At 42.2% G+C, this 25868-nt stretch overlaps 1 protein-coding gene across 18 annotated transcripts in view; it reads left to right on the forward strand.

Moving 5' to 3' along the window:
* Positions 1 to 25868, forward strand: part of LOC117262261 (unconventional myosin-IXAa-like) — a 217634-nt gene that overhangs the window by 175568 nt on the left and 16198 nt on the right. For 9 of the 18 annotated variants that reach the window (XM_033635087.2, XM_033635091.2, XM_033635092.2 and 6 more), the window contains 25 exons: positions 1378 to 1497; positions 5464 to 5539; positions 6130 to 6273; positions 6717 to 6756; positions 6851 to 6973; positions 7381 to 7461; positions 7576 to 7686; positions 8978 to 9100; positions 9189 to 9338; positions 11672 to 11973; positions 14499 to 15680; positions 16408 to 16492; positions 17195 to 17398; positions 18823 to 18920; positions 19319 to 19422; positions 19524 to 19747; positions 20057 to 20173; positions 20736 to 20924; positions 21265 to 21312; positions 21421 to 21532; positions 22598 to 22659; positions 24640 to 24832; positions 25043 to 25171; positions 25280 to 25385; positions 25639 to 25770. In XM_033635087.2, coding sequence (XP_033490978.2) covers positions 1378 to 1497; positions 5464 to 5539; positions 6130 to 6273; positions 6717 to 6756; positions 6851 to 6973; positions 7381 to 7461; positions 7576 to 7686; positions 8978 to 9100; positions 9189 to 9338; positions 11672 to 11973; positions 14499 to 15680; positions 16408 to 16492; positions 17195 to 17398; positions 18823 to 18920; positions 19319 to 19422; positions 19524 to 19747; positions 20057 to 20173; positions 20736 to 20924; positions 21265 to 21312; positions 21421 to 21532; positions 22598 to 22659; positions 24640 to 24832; positions 25043 to 25171; positions 25280 to 25385; positions 25639 to 25770 — 4255 coding nt within the window. The remainder of the gene's footprint in view (positions 1 to 1377; positions 1498 to 5463; positions 5540 to 6129; positions 6274 to 6716; positions 6757 to 6850; positions 6974 to 7380; positions 7462 to 7575; positions 7687 to 8977; positions 9101 to 9188; positions 9339 to 11671; positions 11974 to 14498; positions 15681 to 16407; positions 16493 to 17194; positions 17399 to 18822; positions 18921 to 19318; positions 19423 to 19523; positions 19748 to 20056; positions 20174 to 20735; positions 20925 to 21264; positions 21313 to 21420; positions 21533 to 22597; positions 22660 to 24639; positions 24833 to 25042; positions 25172 to 25279; positions 25386 to 25638; positions 25771 to 25868) is intronic. The other 9 variants (XM_033635090.2, XM_078167726.1, XM_033635089.2 and 6 more) reach the window with 6 other exon arrangements.

A 25868-nucleotide genomic window follows, 5' to 3' on the forward strand; every position in this document is an offset into this window, starting at 1 on the left:
ATAGATTGTTTTTATAATGAAGAACTATTTTTAGCTCGTCATCACTCATTTTGGTCATGGAAAAAAGGTTGTCAATGAAATTAACAGTCATAAATAATACACACGTATTGTAGCCTATTTCATTGATATTAATACAAAATAATACAAAAATAAATACAAATACAAAAATAATAAATACAAAAAAAACATCAATACAAAAAATACTTAACATTTGTTGCCAAGCACTTAAAAGCTACACAAGAAAAATTTTATGCAGTCAAAAAATACAGTTTTCCCTGTCTCTAAACACCAAGCTAACTTTCTGTAGTCCAATATGAGGCCATATTTTATTTATTTTATTACATTTTGTGCTTAAAAAATAGTACTTTTATTGATAAGTGGATCAATAACAACAATTTTTATCATTAATTACTTATTAATGTAATTAACAAAGCAATACAGCCAAACATCTGTTCTCTGCACTCTCTCAGATGTGAGGATTTGATTATTTTCTTTGTTTTATATTATTGTCAGTGTAATATTTTGGGGTTTTGGACTGTTAGTCAAACAAAACAAGAAATTTGGGGGACTTTCAACTGGCATTTTTCATTATTCTTTGACATTTTATAGACTACATTGTTGATTAATCAAAGAAATAATCCTTATAATGAATCCATAATGCAGTATGCATGAGCTGCAGCCCAGATTACATTATCTTCTAAAGGCAAAACTCAAAATGCATGTACTTTATTTTCTCTCCTGCTTTTTGTCAGAAACTCAAAGTTATTACTCAGAAGTTATTTTTCTTATTTCCCAAGTTTGCAGCATGCAACAATAATTTATATGCTACTTAATGATCTTAAGTTAATCTCTCACAGTTACACACTGAGCTGTGATTCATCACTGTTCAGAAAGCTGTGCTCACACTGTTTTGTCCAAACTCTCGTTTCACCCGGGCCAAGAACAACAGGGTGTGTTTAAGGAGTTGAGGAGTTTAAACCTGGAGTTGTGCTTCTGCTGCTGATGATGATGATGATGAGGAGGAGGAAGAGGGGAGAAGAAGAGAGGTTTTGATCTGCTTCTGCAGCGTTTATTTTCACAAACTGGGAGGAGTGGTACAGAGCAGACTGTTTGAAAATGTTACCACTGACTTATCTCAGAGGGGTTTGTGACTTTGTTCTCTCTCTAAATCTCATCTTCCTTTTCTTTTGCTTCTGCTGCCTCTCTTCTCCTGTTTGTTAGTTCACCTTCTCTGCCTGCTTTCCTTTTCATCTCCTCTTTTTGCTCATAATGCTTCTTGTTTTTGGCTCTTATTTTTTATGTATTGAATTATTCACAAACGGAGACGCTTCACTGCAAAACATTAAGTCTCTTCCTCTCTCTGTCTCTCCGTTTTAGGTAATGATGCAGCAGTTCCCTGTAGTGTTGTCAAAACTGTCGACAGCTTTAGTTTCCTCCATCATCCGGTTCACCAAAGGAGCCTTGAGATCCTTCAAAGATGCAAAGATGAGAAATACAGTAAGTTACTCCAAAAAAAACTCCAGAATCTCCGCCATATTGTATCATGAGGCGTCTGTGATTTTGCTGCTGCAGGAGGACAAAAGTGTGTCTGCGCAGTCACAGTTCAGTCACAGCTGCTAATTGTTGTTTGCACGAAGCTGATTTTTATACATTTTTGCAGCGTTTTCATCCAATTTCACATTTTTTTAGTATAAAATTTAAAAATGTCCTCAAAGTGAATAGTGAATTCAAACACTCAAATGACTCGGTGCAGTTGTTTTTAAAAGGTAGAAGAAAATGTTACTGATAGACACTTGAAATTGTGGATGTCCCGATCCAATCTGAAAATTCAGGATTGGGGCCAATCAAGGCTTTTTTAACTGATTGGGATCGGTTATACTGAGCTATATAGATCAGTGGTTCCCAACTGGTCCAGCCACGGCTTTGAGATTTCTCATCAGTCATTAGTTCGGGGTCCCACACTTTAATACATTCAGCATCATACTTGCGTTTGACCATGTTGTTGAGCTAGTTTGCTGTCTCTATCAAGTAACTATAGGTTAGTTACTTACTCTACAGCAGTAAACGGCACTGCAAAATAAAAGCTCTGTGCTGGAAACAGCAAAGACAGCAAACTAGCTTGGTGACATGGCCAAATGCAAGCATGCTGCTAAATGTATTAAACTGTGTGGACCTTGAACTAATGACTAACGGTGTTTTCACACCTGCCCTGTTTAGTTCGGTTCAATTGAACTCAAGTTAGTCTGCCCTCTAAGTGTGGTTCGTTTGGGCGGGTGTGAACACAGCAACTGCACTCAGGTGTGCACCAAAACTGCGGACTGCGGAGACCTTCTTGAAGAGGTGGTCTCAGTCCGGTTACAAACAAACTCTGGTGCGGTTCGTTTGTGGTGAGAATGTGTTCCGACCTGGATCTGAACCAACTGCAGTCACATGACACATTGTTTGGGTTAAACATGAGCATGTTACAGTCCTGGAGGATTATTAATGTGCACCTCCTCCTGTACTGCCTTAATATGCACATTCAGCACATCCAATGCATCAAAACATTGTTTTCTAGTTGGAGCTGCGCCTCGTTTTCAAACTGTATGGTTTGACTAAAATGAACAATGACAGCAATGTAGTCCACGATGAGCAGCGCTAAAATCAGCCTGCGTAGTTGTCCCTCCATTGTGACATTAGAAAGTGTCACACTTATCTTGCAAGTGTACTCTTCTTCAACGTTTGCTTTACTTCCTGGATTTTTCCCACATGGAAATTCTGACCAATCAAGAGCAGCTTTCTCACACAAGGCATTTGATCTGGTCCGCTTGTAAATGCTGCCGTGAGAACATGAACCAACTCTAGGCAACTTTGTAACAAAATGAGTCCCAGATTTGGACCAAAGCAAGACAACTCTAGGTCTGAAAGCACCCTAAGGAGAAATCTGGACCACAGAGCTGGACCAGTTGTGAACCACTGGTTTAGAGAACGTTAACCATTAAACAGGAAGTAACACTGGCTGGAAGAGCTTCATGAGACAGCTTAAGAGCTCTTCTTTGAAAGTGGTTCCTCTTCTTCAGGATCAACTTATCTATGCTTTAAACAGGACTTATGGATTTAATTTCTTCAGGTACATTATTGATATTTTGGAGTGAAGACCAAGCCTCAACTCACCTCAGCAGTATTAGAGAGGTGCTCTCTGTTAATGGGGTTTGTAATGGTGATGGATTTTGTCGATAAAGGTCTGTTGAGTTGAGGTGAGCTGAAGTGAGTGCTTCTATTTTTAAAGGCCAATCAGAAGCCATTCACTAAGCTCGACCCAGTCAAAGGAATTAATTCTAGGCTGTATTGAGAAAGTCGTTGGTGGTCATGTAGAGAATAATGGATCGCTGATGACTTTCAGCCTCAGTAAGCCGGTTTTATTACAACTTTTAATAAGATATTGGAAATCAGACATCTGGGTCGTTTGGAGCTCTAGTCCGGTTGACTCACCTCACTGTGGAGACTTATTCCCACACATGAGTGATCACACAAATGAGTCGGTCTCATGTGAGCTGGCAGGATTTAATGACGCCCTCGGATTTTCCGGTCGTCCTTTGTCACACATTTGGCTTCAGCTGTGTGCGTACTTGTTCATACGTGTACGGCTAAGTGTGTCATTGTGTGCCTAAACCTCCAAAGTGTCCTCATGTTGTAGTACTTTGCTTTCATACACACTCAAGTCCAGTGGGATTTAACAGCTGCAGCAGCAACTGAAAGAGATGTCCAAGGAAATTTCCAAGAAAATTCCCCAAAGATTTTCCACTGTTTAAGGGAAACACCAGTCATGGTGGAAACAGTTTTATGATGTCAAGTCTGAAAAAATAACCCTGTTGATAACACCGGGGGTTACCTGCCTGGGATTTGGAGGTTATACACGGAAATCCTGTGCTACAAACTGGTGATGTGTGGCATAGATTCAACAAGGTGCTGGAAACATTCCTCAGAGACGTTGGTCCATATTGACATGATAGCATCACACAGTTGCTGCAGATTTGTCGGCTGCACATCCATGATGTGAATAATCTGCCTCACCACATCTCAAAGGTGCTCTATTGGATTGAGATCTGGTGACTGTGGAGGCCATTGGAGTACAGTGAACTCGCTGTCATGTTTAAGAAACCAGTTTGAGATGATTTGAGCTTTGTGACATCACATGTTGTGCTGGAAGTAGCCATCAGAAGATGGGTACACTGTGGTCATAAAGGGATGGACACGGTCAGCAACAATACTCAGGTAGGCTGTGGTGTTTAAACCAACTAAGGGGCCCAAAGTGTGCCAAGAAAATCTCCCCCACACCATTACACCACCAGCACCAGCCTGAACCATTGATACAAGGCAGGATGGATCCATGCTTTCATGTTGTTTACACCAAATTCTGACCCTACCATCTGAATATGGCAGCAGAAATCCAGACTCATCAGACCAGGCAACGTTTTCCCAATCTTCTATTGTCCAGTTTTGGTGAGCCTGTGTGAACTGTAGCCTCAGTTTCCTGTTGTTAGCTGACAGGAGTGGCACCTGGTGTGGTCTTCTGCTGCTGTAGCCCATCTGCTTCAAGGTTGGACGTGTTGTTGGTTCAGAGATGGTCTTCTGCACACCTTGGTTGTAACCAGTGGTTATTTGAGTTACTGTTGCCTTTCTATCATCTTGAACCAGTCTGGCCATTCTCCTCTGACCTCTGGCATCAACAAGGCATTTTCACCCAGAGAACTGCTGCTCACTGGATATTTCCTCTTTTTGGAGCAGTCTTTGTCCAGTCTATATGCTAAGCTAAGCTATTTAGCTGCTGGCTGTTGCTTCATAGTTATCGCACAAACATGAGAGTGGTGTCAGTCTTCTCATCTAACTCTTGGCATGAATAAGCGTAATCCAAGCCGAACTATTCCTTTAATTCCATCTGGTATCGTAACAGCTTCAGGGATCACCTTTACACACTGTGTTTTTGAAGAGAACAGAACACAGAGTGAACCCCAGTTCTGCGAAATATGTCATTGCATAGTAAAAGCAGTGAGTTTAAACTTTTACAAGAGGGAATTACAAATGTAAAGTGGAAACACACAGCTCATTAGCTGCTTGTTTTTATATATAATTTCTCAATCGGCATTAATGTCCCACTGCCAAAACCACTGAAACACTCTCTCACACACACACACACCTTTGGGGCTGACTGGGGGGAAAGTAAAGCCAGTCTAAGACAAGAGCAGGATAAGGCTTTGGGAGTGGATGAAAGCAGGTAGCTAGATAAGAGAGGGATAAAGGGAGGGTAGCTGGAGAGATATGTGTGAAAGCTCTGTACAAAATACAATATGTCCATGGTAAAAGCAACATGGTGGTTGCCGGTAAAGGGGAAGTAATAGAAGATATTCATGCTGTGGTCAGAGATGCAGATGTAGATATATCCAGTGAGCTTTAAAGTGTCTCCTCTCCTCTTCTGCCATCCAGGTATCACCAGGAAGAATCCCCGGACACCTCTGTCAGATCTTCAAGGCACCAATGCCCTGAATGAGAAGGCCAGCTGGTGAGTTCAACACAATACCAGTGTCTTGAGTCAAGTCCACTGGCAGTAATTTCAATTATCGGAATAGTGCGTAATAATTAAAATGTCCCGTTATCAGCCGGATATTTATTGTGCATCCCTAATAAAGCCTAATATAACAAATCAGCCTCAAGGGCTTTACAATCTGCTCAGCGTACAACATCCTCAGTCTTTAAACACTCAGGGAAAGCAAGGCAAGTTTATTTAAATAGCACATTTCAAAGTGCTCTACATAAAAGACCACAAGCTTCAAGACAAGATACAAAAGATGCACATTGCCAAATACATTTAAAAACAATTCATTAAGGAGCTAAAGAAAAGAAAATGAAAGGTTAAAACAAGACAGACATAAAATACAATGAAAAATCTCCGGCCAAAAAACAGTGTCTTCAGTGTGTGATTTCATCTCGGAACATCTTCATTCAAAGAAGTGAAAAATCGAAATGAAGAACTGCATCATCAAATGACTCTTTTGCTACAAGCAGTGCTGCCGAACCAAACTGAACACCACTCCCTTCTCTTTTTCTTCTCTCCCTCTGTCTCTCTCTCACTCCACCCCCTACCTCCTGTAGGGATGGCTACGGTGTCGGCTGCAACGGTCGCAGCTCCAGGACCGGTCGTATGTCCTCGACAGGAAGTCCCGCCCTGGAAGAAGACGGGATTTTCATCAACTCGACCAGCAGCAAGCTCCTGGAGAGAGCTCAGGGCATCCTGCTGTGAGTGACACGCAGAAACTCTAACCAGTCTTTTGCTGCTGTTGATTTGTTTTTTACCTTTCTGCTACCCACATGTCCAGAAACCTGTTGGTCTAATCTGATAAATTTAAAATCATAGATTGAAAATGTGGACATCACTCACTCACAAACTGATGTATTCACTGTGTGCAGAGGATTTCTTTCCATGTTGTTGTCTCAGCTCGTTCAGCAACTTTAAGGTACCTCTGTTAGCTGGTAGAAATGGAAATGAGCATGAGCAACTGTTTATATCCAGGATTCCAGCTATCCATTTGCATTAGTGTAGTAGCAAAGGTATTCAGAGGAAGACACATATATGGACTAAAAGGGAGGGTATACCTGGTTCCAGTGCATCCTTTTTTAAACCCAACTTGGTGAATTGTCATTATATCTGATAATAAAAAAACAATGTTTCCCACCTGCAGGAGAAACAAAAACATCAAAAGCAAGCCAACCCTTCCCAAGGTAAGACACAAACACGTGACAACATCTTCAGAGTCAGTGGTCCTCATCAGCTCCCAGACACTGTTTCATGTGTAATCTGCTTTTGTGAATGCAGCACTTGTTGGACGTGAAGTCTCTGCGTTACCTGAGCAGCGTGACGCTCCACGACCGCATCACCAAGTCTCTGCTTCACCTGCACAAGAAGAAGAAGCCGCCCAGCATCAGCGCACAGTTCCAGGTCAGTGCTGCCGTTGCCCCCTGCTGGACGATCAGTAGATTACACCATTAGTGACTCAGTAGCAGCAATGGCCTATAATGCTTAAATGTGTACAAGAATATCATGAAGATAAATATTAAAAGTTAAACATTTTTACATCACTGCACTACTGCACTGAATATAATACATATTTTAAATAAAAACAGGAATCAGGATATGAGCTGTTAACACATTAATGTAGTAGTAAGTAATTAGATGTATCACATAAATGTAGTGGAGTAGAAGTGTAAGGTACCAGAAAATGGAAATACTCAAATATCTCATAACTGTATCCAGGTACAGTACTCGAGTTAATGTTCTCGTACATTCAACCACTGCAATTCTCTATGTATAACACAATGTGATGTCATCTGTTTATGTTTGTGCAGGCGTCCCTCAATAAGCTGATGGAGACTCTTGACCAATCAGAGCCGTACTTTGTGAAGTGTATTCGCTCCAACGCTGAGAAGGTAAATTCTGCTGTAGAAGAGTCATCGATTAAATACAGCTTCTCTGACTGACTGCTGACTTCTGTTTCATTAAATTAACCCTTTCTTTCTTCTCTTTCTGTCTCTTTCCGTCAGCTGCCGTTGCGTTTCAATGACAGCCTGGTGCTCAGACAGCTCAGATACACAGGTATGCTGGAAACCGTCCGGATCCGACAATCAGGATACAGCATCAAGTACACCTTCCAGGTAATCCTCTCCTACGAACGTCTAACAGCTGATCTATGGGTCTGTGTTACAGTTCTGTTTATTTGTAGCTCAAACAGGTCTGGTGTGAAAGCACTCTTAGACGTAAAGAATAAAGTCCAGGTTGAAACAAACTCAGGTCCGTTTGCACAGTTGGTACGGTTCGTTGGGGCTGGTGCGAAAGCTGTCAATTGAACCCTAGTGCGGACTAACCAACCGTACTGAGACTGCTTGAAAAGGTGGGTCTCGGTCCGCTATCAAGTGGTGCGGTTCGTTTGTGGTGTGAAAGAAAACAAACCAACCACGGGCTTTTATGATAGCAGATATGTGATTTTAGCAGGATTTCAACAGCTAAACCTAAATGGCTGAATCCATCTGCTGATAGTGAAATCTGTCCGTGATCTCATAACTGATCCTGATAAAGACCACATATATCCCATGACCTATTCATGCTAATGCATTCATGTAACCATGGTAACATCAGGGTATTTTCCCTGATTAAAAAGCTGTTAAGGCCGTCATCATTTTATCCGACTCTGTGTTCTTAAGTTCATTAAGTCCATTAAAGAGTGTGTGACAGTGATCCCACAGTGTTAAGCCCTGAGTCATTAATGTACGAGACGCCTTCTTTTCATCCTGTCTCTGTGTTAGTCATTATTCATAACACGCCATTGATTTGCAGTCTAATAATAGCCCTGCAATAGTGTTGTGACCCGTACAGGGTGTATCCTGCGTCTTGCCTAATGTCAGCTGAGATAGGCTCCAGCCCCCCCGTGACCCCTCACACAATAAGCGATTTTAAAAAATGAAAATGAATGAATATACCTCAGTAGAATAAAACAAGAACAAAATGAGAGTAAACCTGTTTTGTGGCTGCCGGCTGCAGCCCTCTCACCCAATGCTGGATCAATTTCAAAAACTGTTGTCCCCATTGTTAATTTAGACACAGACACACAGGAGAAAGGGTCCAGGTTGAAAAATACAGACGTTACTCTTTGAGTGTATCCTTCCATACATTCGTTCTGGGCACTGTGTGTGAAAGTGACTGCGAGCCATGAATACATACTTGGCCACCAAAGCTGATTCTAATCTTACTTTTTATTGCTGCACAAATATGTCTAGATGTTGAGATTTACAATTATAAATCCACCAGGAATACAGTCTTAATAAAATTAGATGTTTAGCAATGTTTTTAATGTTTTGGAGGGAAACTTAGGTTTAACAGTAACTGCCAACAACCATGAACCGTTGTATCTGAAACTGCTTGACTGACGACACATTCACCATGTTGCAGGACTTTGTGCGTCACTTTCATGTGCTGCTGCCTCGAGGCACGAGTGCGACCAAGTCAGGCATCAGGGAGTTTTTCAGACGGATCCACCTGCCGCCTGCTGGGTATCAAGTTGGCAACACGATGGTACGGATTCTTGAGACCAGCTCACATTTGGTGTGCCATCTTATCTGTGGCAGTTCTGTGCTTATTTACATGTTCCTGTGTGATGCAGGTGTTCCTGCGGGAGGCGGAGCGTCAGCGTCTTCAGACCCTCCTCCACCAGGAAGTGCTGCGGCGAATTGTCATGCTGCAGCGCCGCTTCAGGGCCGTCCTGGAGAGGAAGCACTTTGTCGATATGAGGAGAGCCGCCGCTGTCATCCAGGTAAGATGTGAGAGGGTTTGAGCCTAAGAAGCTTCATCTTCTACATGACTTTCCATGCAGTCAAAACAATATTTGAAATTCTGATCAGCCATAAAACATCTGCTGTAAGTGCTTGAATCAATTTAACAATCCTACACAGCAAAGTTTCTGTAGTCCATTAAGGCTACTAACTCTGAGACTATTTAGGCATTAGGTGATTAATAGTTGTGCATTTACTCCAGATACAAATACAGCCTCTCGATCAGAGATGATCGGCAGTCATGCTCTTCCTATAGCCTCCTCTTATTACTCCGGCTGTTACTGCTCTCACTGTGTCATATTAAGCATTTATTTTTCTTTATTATTTTTATTTCTACTGTTTGTAACACGTCAGAACAACATGATAACTAGCTGAACACCCCCTTAATGTCATGTTTTTGCTGACCTGCAGTGGTTTAACATGCTGCTGTACTCCAAGACTCTGTGACATCAGTTTTGGGTGTGGTTACAGGTGCGCACTTCTGAGCACAGTCAATGAAACAAACACAAAAAACAACCCAAAAAAAAAGACTAATAAATTAAATAAAATCCATGGAAGACAGCCTATCACACATTGCATCCTTTTTCCAGGCCAAATCTATCAGCCCTGATCTCATCCTACGAGATGCAGATGCACCAAGGTAATTAAGAAATGGGTCCCAGGTCCAGTAGGACAAAAAGAGTTTATCCACTACGGCCGCAGAGAAAGCTTCAAATGCAATGATACTTGTCACAGCTTGAAGCCACTGAGTAAGAGTGGGAGCTTTATCAGTGATCCACGTGACCATAATACATCCCTGAGCACAGTGCAGCAGCATGTGTAGAAGGTTTCTGTTGAGAAAACCAGCGGGTAACTCCTCATTTAGTCCCAACAGGCAAGTCCTTGCACCTGGATGTAGTTGGCGCTTAAATATAACATCAAACTGTTGACAGATTGTAATCCAAAACTGCTGATCACGAGGACAGCTCCACAAACAATGAAAAAATGATCCAACAGCAGATTGAAATTTAGCGCAAAGATCTGACCAAGCTGGATTCACTCTGTGTCTAGCTTCAGGAGAGATATAAAGCCTGTGTATAAACTTGATTTGCCTCTGCTGAGTGGAATTAGATCCCATCTGGCTCTCACCTTCTGCATTGAGACTACAAAGAATCCTAGAAATATTCCCTTTAGATATTCAGTTAGGCCTTATTCTGAATGTAGCATTTTGCGACTTAGACATTTGGGATGTGCTGGTATTATTCAGGTTTTAATAGCATTCTCTGGACGTGTACGTCTCATTACCACCAAACACTTTCAGTATAGTACCATTGGAACCAGAAGTAACCCTTCAGAGAGAGACAGAGAGAAAGTGAAAGAAAGCAAACAGTGAAAGGACTGACGGAGGAAGAAAACACTGCATTCAGGCTGCTGGCGGTATGTTTTCTCTGGAAGAGTCCTCAGAGGGGAGCTGTCCAAATCTTTGTCAGGCTGAGAGAAAACAAACCCAGTTGAAACACTGAGCAGGAGCCGATGAAGCACAGATAACATTTAGTAGAACATATACTGTGTAAGCTGCTGTTTGAGCTTCAGTCTGTTTGAGATCTCATATTTGTTATTTTAAGACTGAAAACTCATATCTGAAGTTGTCTATAACTGTGCTTTCAATTAGGAAAGTTAGTCAGAGATCGAGAGTTCATTTCGTTCTTTCAGTAGCTTACTGAGGAAGTTTCTGTTTGCATGATGCAAGAATACAATCTGACATTTAATACGCTTATGAATGAGGTGAAAATTAAATATTTCAGGCTATAATCAAAATAATTCAAGGTGTTTTTAGCCTGCTTAAATTTGTCAGAAGCTTCAGTGGTGTTTGCCAGATGCAGGTGCTAGATTGGTCTGTCATGCTGAATCACATTGTCCTCACAAACAGTAGCTTGCCAGGAATAACAAAAATATCAGATCTAAAAAAACTTCAGCTACATATTTGGGTTGACATAAAGTGGGTTTCAGGGCAACCCAGCAGAGAGTGAGCTGTTTTAGACGGTTAGAAAAGTGGGATTCATACCTTTTCCTCTAAAAAAAAAACACAACATGAGTGTACCCAGAATATATCTTATTTATAAGTCATGATGCTACACACTCTCGTACAGAAGGTGGCACCATGCACCTTTCCTCAAGTTCATCAAATCTAAACATGGAATTCAGTAAACAGGCACATTTTGGTCAACTCTTCCAATGAGGAAAGGAAGGTGAAAATGTACAAACTACATCCTGTTTTTCCACATTCATTTAATCCAAAACCTTCAACATATTTTCCCTCTTCTGTTTCCTGCAGCGATGGTGGCGAGGCTGCCTCCTCAAGCAGTCCACCATGGACTCTGGTGATGAGGAGGAGGCGGCGGTGTGCCTGCAGGCGGCCTGGAGGAGCTACAGGGAGCGCAGGAGGTTCCTGCAGAGGCGAGATTCTGCAATCGTCATACAGAGGAGCTGGAGACATTACTGTCACCGCAGATCTTTGGCCGCTCTAACCATTCAGACAGCCTGGAGAGGGTTCACAGTGAGGAGCCGCTACTGTCGGACGTACAGGACAGTGACGCAGCTGCAGGCGATGGGCAGGGGACACCTGGCTCGACTCAGGTGAATGAAAGTGTTATCTGAAACGACTTAGTAATGGGTGAAAATTCAAATGAACCTGGTAGACAGGTGTGTAATATGATGGATTCATGTAAAAGTACAGGTTGAATTCTGTCAGCACTGAGTTTATCAGAGATGTAACATTTCAGTCATAGACCATTAACATTTTTGAAAATAAGATTAAAAAGCAAAATGGTTCCTTTTTACTGTAGCCATTTTACTTCACTTACACAGATTTCCATCTGCGTCACTGGTGGACGGAGCAGTGAGTCACAACAACCCCGCCCACATTTAAGAGTGCTGTTTGCAGTGGAAAGGCTATGTCTGAAGGGTTACTTTTACCATACCAAAAGTGTTTGGTGGAAACGGGGCTTTTGTTCACCATTAGCTTAAAAAATCCCCTCTCTTAAAAAATAGAACAGTTTTCCTGTTTCCTGCTGCAAGACGCTGATAACAATATTTAATAGGAAAGTCCTCCTGCAACATGCAAAGCAGATCATTTGAAGTGGGGTAGAATGAGGTATTTATTCATAGTCAGAGAATTCCCATCAAGGCAGCGGCTCCTGTGTCCAGCGAGCTAAAATGACGGTGTTTGTCAAAGGAGTCTGGTGGCTTTGATGGACAACTGAAGCGTCCATGTTGGAAAGGGCTGTCTGCTGCAGGGCAAAGAAGTGAAATTATTTTTTAAAGTAGTGTACACTTAAACTGATATTGAACTTTTTTTAGGTGGCTAAAATACATTTTGTTGCTCTCTCATTTACAGCAGTACATTGCTTAGCTTCTGTGGTGGTATTCCTGCCTGCTTCTCCAGTTTAGGGGCATGCTGACTGACATTCACTGTATGGTTTGTTTCTTTGTGTTATTGTGTGACTTTGGTGTTTAAAAGGACTCGTTCAGAGTCACCAAAGTCACACAATAACACAAAGTAACTAACAAACTAACTGATGGAGGCAGCAGTAGACCAGCAGCTCCTGTGTTCAGCGATGTTGAATTACTGTCTTTCTCGAAGGAGTCTGGCTTTGAAGAGAGTCATCTAACAGCTTCAGTTCCCTGTCAAAAGTCGCTGTCTAAAGGAAAGAAAAAGCAGTGAAAATATTCTAAACATAGTGCACACTTAAAGTGATATCTTTTTTTAAGTGGCTAAAATACATTTTACTGCTGCAGCACATTGTTTAGCTTCTGTGACGGTCCTCCTGCCTGCTTCTCCAAACTGGGAGTGTGCTGACTGACATTTACTGTATGTAATACACTGACTGTGGATAAGTGCCTCATAAAACCCCACACCAAAAATATCCAAACTATCCCTCTGACAGGACTTTCTTCCCTTTATTATTTTCAGAATCATTTTCTGAGCTTCGCATGTTGCAGGAGGACTTTCCTGTTAAATATTGTGGTCAGTGTCTTGCAGCAGGAAACAGAGAAACTTCTCTATCTTTTAAGAGAGGGGATTTTTTTAAGCAGCTGTAGTTCATAGTTTTATATTAACAACAGATCTTATGAATACTAGTACATGGAAGGAGTTGCTCATTGTAAAAATCACTGAAAATCCCCATAGCATTGAGTGTTTTACCATCTTTCAGCTCACTGTTTTGTTTTCTTGTTTATTTTTTAAACCAGTTTTACAGTTTTGAGTCTCTCTGCTCTCATAGTGTTGTTTTCTGCCGCAGCAGGCAGCTGTTGTCAGTGTTAAAGCTCTGAAAGGTAACTGTACACCACTTGCTCAGCACCAAACAGCAGACAGTTTTAATGATCAGCTGGTGAACAAAAGCTCCGTTTCCACCAAACACTTTCAGTATGGTACCTTTGGAACCAAAGTAACCCTTCAGACATGGTACCTAGACCCTAGAGTTTCCACCACAAACAGCACTCTTAAATGTGGGCGGGGCTGTTGTCACTCACTGCTCCGTCCAGCACTCACTGAATTTCCTCATCACTGGTGACACAGTTGGAAGTCAGCACCTCGGTTATCGTCCACAGAACGAGGCTGCAGTGAGAGTCTCTCTCTATGGGATATTTAAAAATAGCAGGTTTGTGCATTTAGTTCTTCTCAGGCAAGCTCGGCGTTAGGGTAGCCAGATCCCACGGGAACTACACTCTGCGACGCTTTTTTTTTCTCCGAGTGACCGTCCTCTATTGACCAATCAACAGACTGCAGTGTTCACAGCTCCACCTTTTAGTACCAGATCTGTGTGCTAGGTACCCCAACAGAGGGGGGACCAAAAATGGGGACGGTATGAAACGGTTCTATTGGTACCATCCACAACTTTTCACAGTGGAAATGGAAATAAAGCATTCCGAACTGAACTGTACTGTACCCGACTGCTCAGTGGAAACAGAGCTATAGTGGGACATTTAGCAGCTAAAGAAATAGATATTTCCTTTAATATACCATATAAACTTAAAAGGTGATGTCAGTGTTGTGTTTACAGATGTGCAGATATGCTGGTGCGTATATTCTGTTTTCTGCCTGATTTGTATGAAGAACTTTCTTAATTACACTTTTGCATGTGCACTGATAATGTCTTTAGGTTCAGAGAAGTGAAGGAGCAGCATGAAAGACAGCAGAGTCCACCACCAGAGATGGAGGCAGGAACCATGGAGGACCTCGCCTCATCAGGACAGGAAGGTTACATCCAGGGCGTCTCTGTAGACCTGTCTGAAGACTCTAAGCCTGTTCTGATAGATGTGGGAGAGACAGAAAGAGAGGAGGACTCAGAGCGAAGTCGGAGCGCGGACGAGACGAGCCACAGGAACCGCTCGAAACGAGAGAGCAGACGGATGAGAGAGCTGGAGCAGGCTCAGTTCAGCTTAGAGCTTCTTAAAGTCCGAACCACCAGTGTGCAAGAAGACCCAGACAGCAGCACCTGTCAGCTGGAAGACCATCACAGACTCTCACCCCGGGGATCTCCAGCTAGTCACGGAAGTTTTGAGCTGCTCAGTGTTGAAGACATGGAGACTGAAGGCTCTGGGGGATTTGGTTCCCAGTTGACTGCACCTCAAGAATACCCCCAAGCACTTGACATCCACCTACATGAGGGGCTGAGGGATTCAAACTTTAATGAGAAACCTATGATCGAGCCACTAAACAAGGCAGAAGGTCAGAGAGCAACATTTTATATTGCTTCTGACCAAAGTCCAGCTCATGAACCCAAATTCGAAAGCCCCAGCAAATCTTACAGAGAGAGAAAGGAGTCCACGTCACGAAGGCCTGTGGTGGTGTTGATCAGTATGCAGAAGGAGAGTCCAGTGGATGAGGGGGAGCTGCTGGCAGCCCAAACCCTACAAGTAGCATCTGAAACAGGAGCAGCATCAACTGGTTCCCAAATGTCCCCTGTTGAGGCAGTATCAGAGATGGAACAGCCTCATGCGATTGCTACCCCGGCTGAGAGTGACGTATGTAAAGTGGACAAGTCTCCTGGGGTCCCATCTTCAACTGTCCATGTATCAAGTCCAGAATCAGGGATTTGCTCCTCGGAGGTTGACATCCAGATCGTCCTGGAGCCAAAGTCCAGCATTCCCACTGCCCTCCCCAGTCGGCAAGAGAAGAATAAGGCGAACCGACCGGTGCAGCAGGCTCCCAGCCCGGTCCTGGACACCAAACCACCAAAGGCTCAGAAGAAGAGCTCAGGCCAGACTGTGATTGTGAACATGGTGGAGAAACCCTCCAACACTGTGTTCTCTCCGCCCAGACGCAAGCTGCCCTTCTCCAAGTAAGTGAGCCATGATACTGAGGGATGTGACGGCAGGTGAAGTCAGCCACAGCCCTGTGATTTTTTTTTTATTAGTATAATCATTTAAATACGGTGCTGCAGTGGTTAGCTTTGTTTAGGACTTTCGTAAGTGAAGATTTATTCAGGAAATCCAGGAAAAGAATCTTATGTGACTGTGATATATTGGAAAGATTAAACATTAGAAGCACTTTGAGACACCTCAGACACTTAAAGTAACAATCTGAGCCTGTCTGTGTCAAAAATAACCACTTTTAATGGACATACAGTGACGATGTTCAGTTGCCCCGTGTGCCTCCATTACAGCTCGTTCTGCAGCTACCGGCTGCTGCCACCTCCCTCAATACTGGGACAATTTTAAAAACTGTTGTTCGCATCAGTCTCTATGATCAGTTTACACGGGGAAATAGGCTCCAGGTTGAAAAATGTAAAAGTTATCCTTTAACCTAATGATGAATGAGTATTGCTTTGAGACTGGTGACCACACATTTTCAAAGTTTGATGTTATAAGATGTTTTCAATAGTTTCTTTTGCACAAATTTTCCCTCCTACAATAGTACTATGGACTGTAAGCTGTCAGTTAAAGTAAAAAACAGGACACAATCTGCCATGATTGGAGTAATAAGATCTTCCTGCAGAAGTCACAGTTAAGTGTAAGAAAATAATAATAGATTTGGTCCCCTTGTAAAACGTTTGTCTTGTGTTGCAGGTCAGATAAGGATTTGGTGAACCAGGAAAGATCTTTGGCCATGTTTAGAGACGACTCTAAATCTGCTGGATCCAGAAACAGAGAGGTAGGACACACACACACACACACACACATCACGCGCATGTAAAAACATTGTTTGATTCTGATACAGTGGTCTGTTGATGTGTGCAGACTAATCTTGTCTCAATTAATCATGAGTGAATTTAAGTGAAGGGTTTATTTTTTATGTAGCAAAAGACAACTCGCACACAGACTCGCAGGGCTGTACAGACATGAAAATGTGCATAGAGTCACCTGCAACATGTAAAATAGAGATTTGTGAAATCCAGACATCAGTCTGAACCTTTTTTGTTCTGAGTCCTGCTTTGCTACACTGGGACATTTCTCTGACTTAAGCACCAGAAAAGAAGACAAACAGTACAGTTTATTAAGACGCAGCTCATCCTGTGCCTACCATTTAGTTTTTATTACAGAACTGAAAACTTAATTTTGCTCCTTTGGTTTATTATAGAATGAAGAAGCACATACAGTCATAATGTACAGCTGATAGACATGAAAATAAAGCTGTCATTTGTCATTTTATTTGTAGCATATTTGTGGTCAGGAAGTATTTGTTTGGTTGAGTATCTGAAGCTACGTTTTGTTATTTTTGCAAATAATTTAAATGTATTTAGTTCAGCTAAGGTTAAGTCAATTCCAAGATCTCGTACGCACACACACACACACACACACACACGCACAAACACACACTGGCGGCTGACCTGATGTTCCTGTGGTTGCCTGGTAGCAGGTGGGCCGCCCCGGCCCCAAAAAGAAAGCGCGAATGTCCCGGACGCGCTCCGACTTCCTAACCCGCTGTAACTCTGAGGGGGCGACCCAGTCGGATGACGACGATGAATACTACATCCCCGCCCACTCCCACACGCTGCCCCCCTCCCTGTCTCTCCCAAACACCCACCCCGAGGCTGACTGTCACAGCGACTCCGAGATGGTAAAACACCGGATCTCCGGAGGCTCCGTTACCTCCAAGCAATTTCCTGTCCACTCAGGCCCCCCTCCCTCCTCCTCCACCACCTTCCTCTCAGGTGGAGCTGGCTGAGCTTCAGGGGAGGAGCCTGTTAACACTGCTAACCCACTTTAGTCGAACTGTTCACTGAAGGACTGTCGACTACTGAGCTGCAGTCTGACCAAGCAGACCGCCACCGTGGCCGGTCTGTAGTGAACGGCCTTGCACGGCGCTCTGGTGGCTATTGGTCTGTACATCAGCCCAAGCTGTAAACTGTCTTAGATCTCTTTATCGAGGGATACCTCAATATTTTGAAGTTTTATCTTTTATTTTTCCTTCTGTAAACACATGCTGTGTTAAAGTAGGACTGCGACCAACAGTGATATTAAAATGTCTTGGAATTACTTGTTCTGCCCCAAATAAAACTAAAAAGGCAGCAAATCTTTGCTTTTTAGAAGCTGCAAATATTTGACAAATCTGGTGGATATTTAAGTGAAATGATCAATCGACTGTCAGAATTACTAATTACTATTAATATATTCTATTTATTGCAAATATGTTTGAGTTTATCAACATATTTGAAGTGGAATTTACTGATCTGTGTTAGAAATACTTGACTGCATCAAATGGAAATTTTATTTGTAATCAAATACATAAACCTGACAACACACCAAATAAGTTCTTTGAGTGTATAGAAGAAGAAGAAAATGTCTTACAGTGTGGCAGCCGCTTTGAAGGAAAAATAAAAGGTTAAAACTCAAAGTGACAATGTATGATGGTATCCCTGGATCTACTTCCTCTTTAACAACAGCAAACTTTTCACAGTAAGGATTGACTGAAGATGTTGTCCACTTATATCTCGACCTGTCCTGACACACAACATCACGCCTCGTGTTGCTCTGCACGCCACCTGCTGCTCCTGCATGCTGGAACCGTTAAAACCTCGAGCAGCGTGACTTCTCACTAACACCGTCGTTTCCTAACAGGATCTTCTGAGCATGACTTCTGTTTCTCTCTCAACATCAGCGTTACTCTCTGTGATGCTGCTGATTCACGCCATCTCTCTTCAGATTCACTAGATTTATTGTGTCAGTACATTCATTTGCATCACTTGAACCAGAGGAAGTGATGTATCTGAGTATGTCTTTTACATGATTTACAAACATGTATTGCACTGATGTGGAATTATTCACGCTGTACTTTATGTTGTAGAACAAACCTTATAAAAATATTACTCCATATCATAATATTTCTCTCTATAAGGCACAAATGTAGAGGAACCAACCTGCAATAAAAAGGAAACTGACACAGGACACCAAAAACCACAGCATCCTGGGCAAGCTTCAGAACCTGTGAAGCCGATTAAAATAAACATTTATTTTTCTCACCGGTTGTTCTCTGCTCTCCAGCCTTCTCACAAAGATCAGAAGAAGATCCATAAGACCATGTCATCAGGAGACCTGGGCAAAGTGGAGGTCCTCAGGAAAACCTCCAGCCAGGATGGAAGGTAAGAGATCACCTGAGTCAGTTGTTTTTGGTTTACTTTATTCTAAAAGACTTCATTTATAAAAACCTGCCTGACCTTGTACTGTACATGTGGTGGTTTAATAGGTTTATTTTACAGCTGCAAAGTGACATGCATATGTATTTCATTGGCCACTTAAATAACTGAAAGGACATGGTATAATTTAAGAGCTATGAATGTTTTAGATTTGGGAATTTATTTAGGTCTGCAAGTAGAAATAAGAACATCACTTATTAATCTACAAATTCATGTAAATAAAGTCACAGCCTCTCTGAAAATGGAAGACTTAAGAGTTTTTCAGTGACAATTCATTTGGTGGACATTTATGTTTGTTTTTTTTTTTTTAATGAATTGATTTTCAGTTGTGTTGTGTGATTTAGCAGGATGAAAGGAAAGATACGATTCTGGAGTAAGACGAAGCACGGCGAGAAGAAACTGTCGAGAGAGAAGCAGGCCAGCAGGAGCGAAGCTGGAGAGGCACATGGTAAAAAATAAAATCAATCTGCAGACTGATTTTGGAGGTCACTGTCTTGAACACACCCTCTCTCTCTAACATCTTCTCTATCTTTGTCTCCATCCTTCCAGAAGGCCCCTCTTCTCCTCCTCACAGTCCAGATTTGGAGGCAGCTTCCTCTCGGGGGGTCAGGGACAGTAAGGAGAACAAGGAGCCGTCTCCAAAGATGAGGAGACGTCGCAGCGTGAAGATCAGCAGCATCGCTCTGGAACCTGCCCAGTGGCAAAACGATGCGCTGCACATCCTCAGCTCGGCCCACGACTACCGAAGCATGAACGACTTCCTCATGAAAAAGGTGAGTGGACTTGTTCCTGTACCCCACACACACACACACACACACACACACACACACACACACACACAAAGGACTTATGGGTATAATGATGCTGTGATCAGATTTAAATATATTACCTTCATATTTTGTGTGTTTGTGTGCTAAAACTGCCAGAGAAGATGAATTTACACTCTATTTTGATATGGAATAATCATCGTATCATCATAAGTATCACGACACAGCATCCACTTTTTAAAGAAAACTTTTGTAGTTGTTTTATTTACGTTTTATGAGCTTAGGTGTTAAATTTAGAATCATGTGTCCCTTCAGATTACTGAGTTGGAGTCTGAAGATGGTAAGAAAGACACCATGGTGGACGTCGTCTTCAAGAAAGCACTGAGGGAGTTCAGGATCAACATCTTCAACTCGTACTCCACCGCTCTGGCTGTAAGTCCTCACTGCTCTTATCTCTGATAGTGTTTCTCAAAGTCAAGGATCCTTCCTTGTTAGGACGAGTCCTTCCGAGGAAGGATCCTACAGAGGCAAGGCAAGAGTCCTTCTTAGAATTCGGTGAACACACATTGGAACAACCTAACGAGTGTCTCCAGGTGTGCACCGTAAACCCTCAGTGGACTGAGGAGGTTTTAGGATACTGTGATAATTTTGACACTCTCTAATGTTGTTGTACAATTTGAACAAATGTAAACAGTATTTTCAGTCCCGTGAGAATTTATGTCTAGATTATACTTAAAAATCCTTGAAATTCAGCCATTTAAGGATCCTTCCTCGACTTTGACAAACACTCCTTGTCTGCCATTGTCACTGTTTATCTGTGCAGCTCTGCATCAGTAAGGTTTACACAGGGATGTTGTCAGTCACACTGAAGAATACTGAATTTACTCTTATTTAGATACAGTGATTGTCAAACTGTTCATTCTGTTTTAGCAAATGAGTAAATGTTTCTGATGATTTGATGATTTGATTTCCCTTCCTTTGCTCTTACCACCAGATGGATGATGGGAAGAGTATCCGCTACAAGGATCTGTACGCCCTGTTTGAGCACATCCTGGAAAAGACCATGCGCCTGGAGCAGAGGGACTGGTGCGAATCGCCGGTGAAGGTGTGGGTCAACACCTTCAAGGTCTTCCTGGATGAGTTCATGACCGAGTATAAGCCTATGGAGGGAACGATTGGCAGGGTAAGAAAATTAAAAACTGGATGGATGGATGGATGAAAAAAAGAAATGTGCTTTGCTTTTTGTTGCTCTGCGGAGCTCATTCAGTGTAAGAGACCAGCGATGGTTTGTTGGAGGAGAAAGCAGTTAAAGGGGATCTGAAGTTTAAACTTGACCCTTAATTGTTCTAAAAACAATGGTTAGCTTTTGGCATTCTCACTGCTTGCCACGGGAACGTCAGTCACTGTCGTACTTACTGCACTTTGCAACACAAATTATATCCATAGATACCAATTAATTGCATCTGCAGCACTCACAAGAAACACACAGAACGCACCAGGTAACAACATCTGTCTCTTTCCAGGCTCCTAAACGTGAACGCAAGAAGTCCAGGAAGAAGGAAACTGACATTGTGAGTTGAAAATTGAATTTAATACACTTTGATTCACTGAAACAAAGTGTTTGGAATAAAACAAAGATTCATCTAAGCTGACTGATGTCTCTGCTGCCCCCTATGCAGGTGGAGGAACACAACGGCCACATCTTCAAGTCGACACAGTACAGTATCCCCACCTACTGCGAGTACTGCTCCTCGCTCATCTGGATGATGGATCGAGCCTGCGTCTGCAAACGTGAGGATCAGACACAAAAACACACACTTGAATAGATCGTTTTCTGCTAGTATTCGCCGTTTTCTCTCTCCACCTCAAAATAGGGAGGACTTGGAAACCTAAGTGAGTGATCTGGACGTCCTCCCACAGAAAAATTGAATTTCAGAGATTTCTTTTTCTGCGTCTTGGTCACTTTTAAAGCATGAAAATAATGTTAAATACCTTGAATTTTACTTTTAATTCCCAGAAAAGAAAGAATACAGAATACAGGAGAACTGTGACCTCGGCAGGAAACCAGGAGGGGGCAGTAAAAAAACAGGGGTCCTGGGAAAATCTGGAGGGTTGACAAGCATGCGTCTGTTTTAAAACAATTTCACTTCCTGGTTGGTTGTGACAACACACCAGGAGGTTTCACTGACAATGAAAGTAAAAGCAGAGTACTTCTGGTGAAGTCATGAAATATCAGTTTCATTTCAGTGAAGTAGAAAGTGAATTAGAAAGAACTGGGATGGGTGTGAAGTTTCACACACTCAGTTGATAGTAAATAATGACCTTTATCTTGGTAGACAGCAAGTATGTGTCTAAGTTTACTTTTTTTAATAACAGATTCATTTGCATTTTCTTTTGCATCTTTGTTTTCACCATAAAGACAGGCTGCAAGTCTGCCCAGTGTCACACACACAGATACACACACCACCTGCAGCTCCTAATGCTCTCCTAACTCACTTACCCACAAGCACTCATGCCCGTGTGTGTAGGTTTTTTTTCCACCCACACAATGCATTACATCCCCTTCTACTCCTTTCTCTCTCTCTCACATACACACACAAACACACACACACACACACACACACACACATGCCCTGGCTCCCTGAGTGTCAGAAAAATTCGATTAAACCTCATAAATCCATCTTCTATCCAGTTATAAGCTCCATCTGCACTTTCAGCGAGCTGCAGACTTCACGTCCAAACTCTCTGTTACCTCCTCGCGTCTTTGAGGTCGTGACTGACTGCAGATGTTGTTGCAATTGTTGTGGAGGTGGTAGAAGTGCCGTCAGTGTGATTGTGTTGTTCTGTTGTCTGCAGTGTGTCGCTACGCCTGTCACAGGAAGTGCTGCTCCAAGATGACCACCAAGTGCAGTAAAAAGGTAAGCGGAGATTTGTTTTTTATCTGAAGGTTTACAACAGTGTTAAAATGCAAAAGACGGGACGTCGGTAGCGTGGTGGATAGTGCCGGCGCCCCATGTATAGAAGCGATGCCTCGCTGCAGCGGTCGCAGGTTCGACTCCGGCTTGCAACCCTTTGCTGCATGTCAACCCCCACTCTCTCTCTCGCCCCATTTCACTCTGTCCTGTTCATTAAAGGCAAAAAGCCCACAAAAATAATCTTTAAAAAAAAAAACAAAAAAAACGGATAAGGATCATAGCACTGCACACTGGTTTAATCAATAATCAAGATAATTAATACAGTTTTGCTAACTTGATTTATTTTGTGCTGTTCTCATCTGAGTTAGTAGAAAAAATATAGTATCCCTGCCTCTTGTAGCAAGATTAGTCTCATTTTAGCTTCTGTTGTGGGTATACAGTTTTCATTTTATTAAAATAATAAAATAATAATAATAAATAATAAAAAGTTTTACGAGTAATTTAAAAAAAAAAAAAATCAAACCATAAAATAAGGATGGAGAATAGATAACAAATAAATAGATTGTGCTGACGGATGTTGAATCGAGACATAGGCCTACATGTAGAGACAGTGTGGGCGACTAACCACAACACACAATGTGTTTCTCGTACTTATTCAGACAAAATCAGTTGAATGTTTGAGACATATACTCACCATTTCGTCCAGTTCTCAATAGAAATTTCCCCCATTTCATAAATATTATATACCAAGTCAATCCATTCATCAATACTAGGGACTTCTTATATGCCACCAATAATATTCTTAGCAGATATTTATTGTTTTTTCTTCAGTTCCTCTGATGAACACCAGTTTTAGGATTTTTGAAGCCTACATGCAATCGCCAGAAGGAAAAAGTTAACATTAGGCTACAAACGAACTATACCACGGTCACATGACTGAGCGTCACCAACTTAACAACACTGTGAAGCCATGTTCAGCGTGATGACTTTCTGTAGTCTCCTTTAAGCACTTGTTAGCAACCGCCTTTTTTTATGACACATAGAGGCCTTAAAGTTCACAAGTGTCATATTTACTATGCCGTAGAACAACAAGTGAAAGTCTCTAAAGCTTGTGTTAACCACAGACCTTTTATCAGGCATCGAACCAAAAACTCATTCAAAAAACACATTGACTTTGAGACTCGGGAACCGAGAGTTTTAAAATTCTACAGTAACTAATTTCTGGGTTTTAGGACTCATTCCTGGGGCACTCTGTTTCTATGTAATATTCTCTCTGCAAGCTCTGTGGACCTAAAAACAAAAACTCAGAGATAACTAAATCTGTACTTTAAGATACACTGATTAAAAAATAATTTGTTCCTGCTGCTATTGTATTCCTTTACAATATAATATAAGTCTTTGTTTCATTCAGGACAGGCTGTGAGTTGTTGTGTGGTGTTGTTGTTTGTATTTATCTTAATGCCCTTCAGTGATAATAAAGTTTACCTTGACCTTAACCTTGGTGAAAAAGGACAACAATTGCTGCTGCTTGAAGAAATGCTTTGTCAGCTAATTAAAACATTTAACACTTTGTTCTTTTACCTCGTTTCATGTTCAATCTGTAGGTCTTCTTTTAAGTACAAGCATCAATACGCATCATTTACTCTGATCCATTACAGATGCAAACTTAAAGTGAGACTATGCACCCTTTAAAAGTAGAAATTAATCTTCCTTTATTAAAAGAAAGTTAATTTCATGTGCAATCAAACGCACCCTTGCTCCTTTCAGTGCTCTCAGAGGTTTTGCTGCTACAGGCTGACTTGGTCTGGTGTGACCAGTATCTTACGGTGGCTATGTTAGCATATCTTGTAAGAAAAGTTAAGTAGTTACCGAGTGAGTTTACTTAATGTATCATTCATCATCAGTCTGCTGCTGAGCAGAAGTTACACACAGGTGACTCATTTTAATGTGATGTCTGTTTGTGCCTGTGTTTTTCTACACAAGTACGACCCGGAGCTGTCGTCGCGGCAGTTTGGCGTGGAGTTGTCCCGTCTGACCAGCGAGGAGCGAACGGTCCCGCAGCTGGTGGAGAAACTCATCAACTACATCGAGATGCACGGCCTCTACACGGAGGGGATCTACAGGAAGTCGGGCTCCACCAATAAGATCAAAGAACTGCGCCAGGGACTGGACACAGGTGAGACTAAGATAGTATTACATATCTGTGTTTTCATATAACTAATGTTCATTCCTCATTCATTCAGTTTTTGCCTCTGTTGTGGAAACACTGTAGTCGTCGTCTTCTTTCTCTTCATCTGCGACTACTACAGGTACCTCTAAATATACTGAGGAAAGGAAAAAGGGAAAGATGAAAGTAAATTTACCTTAGCGTATCTGTGTGTTCCAGATGTGAACAGCGTAAACCTGGATGACTACAACATCCACGTCATCGCCAGCGTTCTCAAACAGTGGCTCCGGGACCTGCCCAGCCCTCTGCTGACCTTTGAACTGTACGAGGAGTTCCTCAGGGCCATGGGTGAGTTCATAATCAGCCTCTTGCTGTTTGTCTGTCCTCCAGCTGAGAGTCAGTTTCAGTAGGTGAAATGTTACTTGGTTCAAGGGTGTGTGTTCGTTTTCTTTCCAGGTCAGCCAGACAAGCGGGAGGTGATCAGAGGGGTGTATTCGGTTATCGACCAGCTCAGCAGGACACACCTCAGCGCACTGGAGCGCCTCATCTTCCATCTGGTCAGGTGGGTGGTGAGACAAGAATCAACGTCAGCAGTACAGCCTCAGGCAAAACAGCCTCTGTCTAAACACTGAGTTTTAACATAAGATCTGAATAATATTTTTGCCTGTAAACAAAGTGTCTGAGCGGTGGTTTCAGATTCTCACTGGATTAGCTGTCTGTGTCTCAAACATTCCTGTCTGATGTGTTTGCTGGGAGTGTGTGTCATACTCTGTAACATCAGGATTAACAGGATTACATTGTGGTGTGTGTCTCAGGATCGCCCTGCAGGAGGAGACTAACAGGATGTCAGCCAATGCCCTTGCCATTGTGTTTGCTCCCTGCATCCTTCGCTGCCCTGACACCATCGACCCGTTGCAGAGTGTCCAAGACATCAGCAAAACCACCGCGTATGTCCACTGTCCTCAAACATCCTCAACATATTAACCCAAACAGAAAACCAAACACTAAGCAGGACAAAACAAAAACAAAAAAAACAGTTTCATGG

Source organism: Epinephelus lanceolatus, chromosome 5 (genome assembly GCF_041903045.1).
Source record: "Epinephelus lanceolatus isolate andai-2023 chromosome 5, ASM4190304v1, whole genome shotgun sequence".
In the NCBI taxonomy this organism is placed as follows: Eukaryota; Metazoa; Chordata; class Actinopteri; order Perciformes; family Serranidae; genus Epinephelus; species Epinephelus lanceolatus.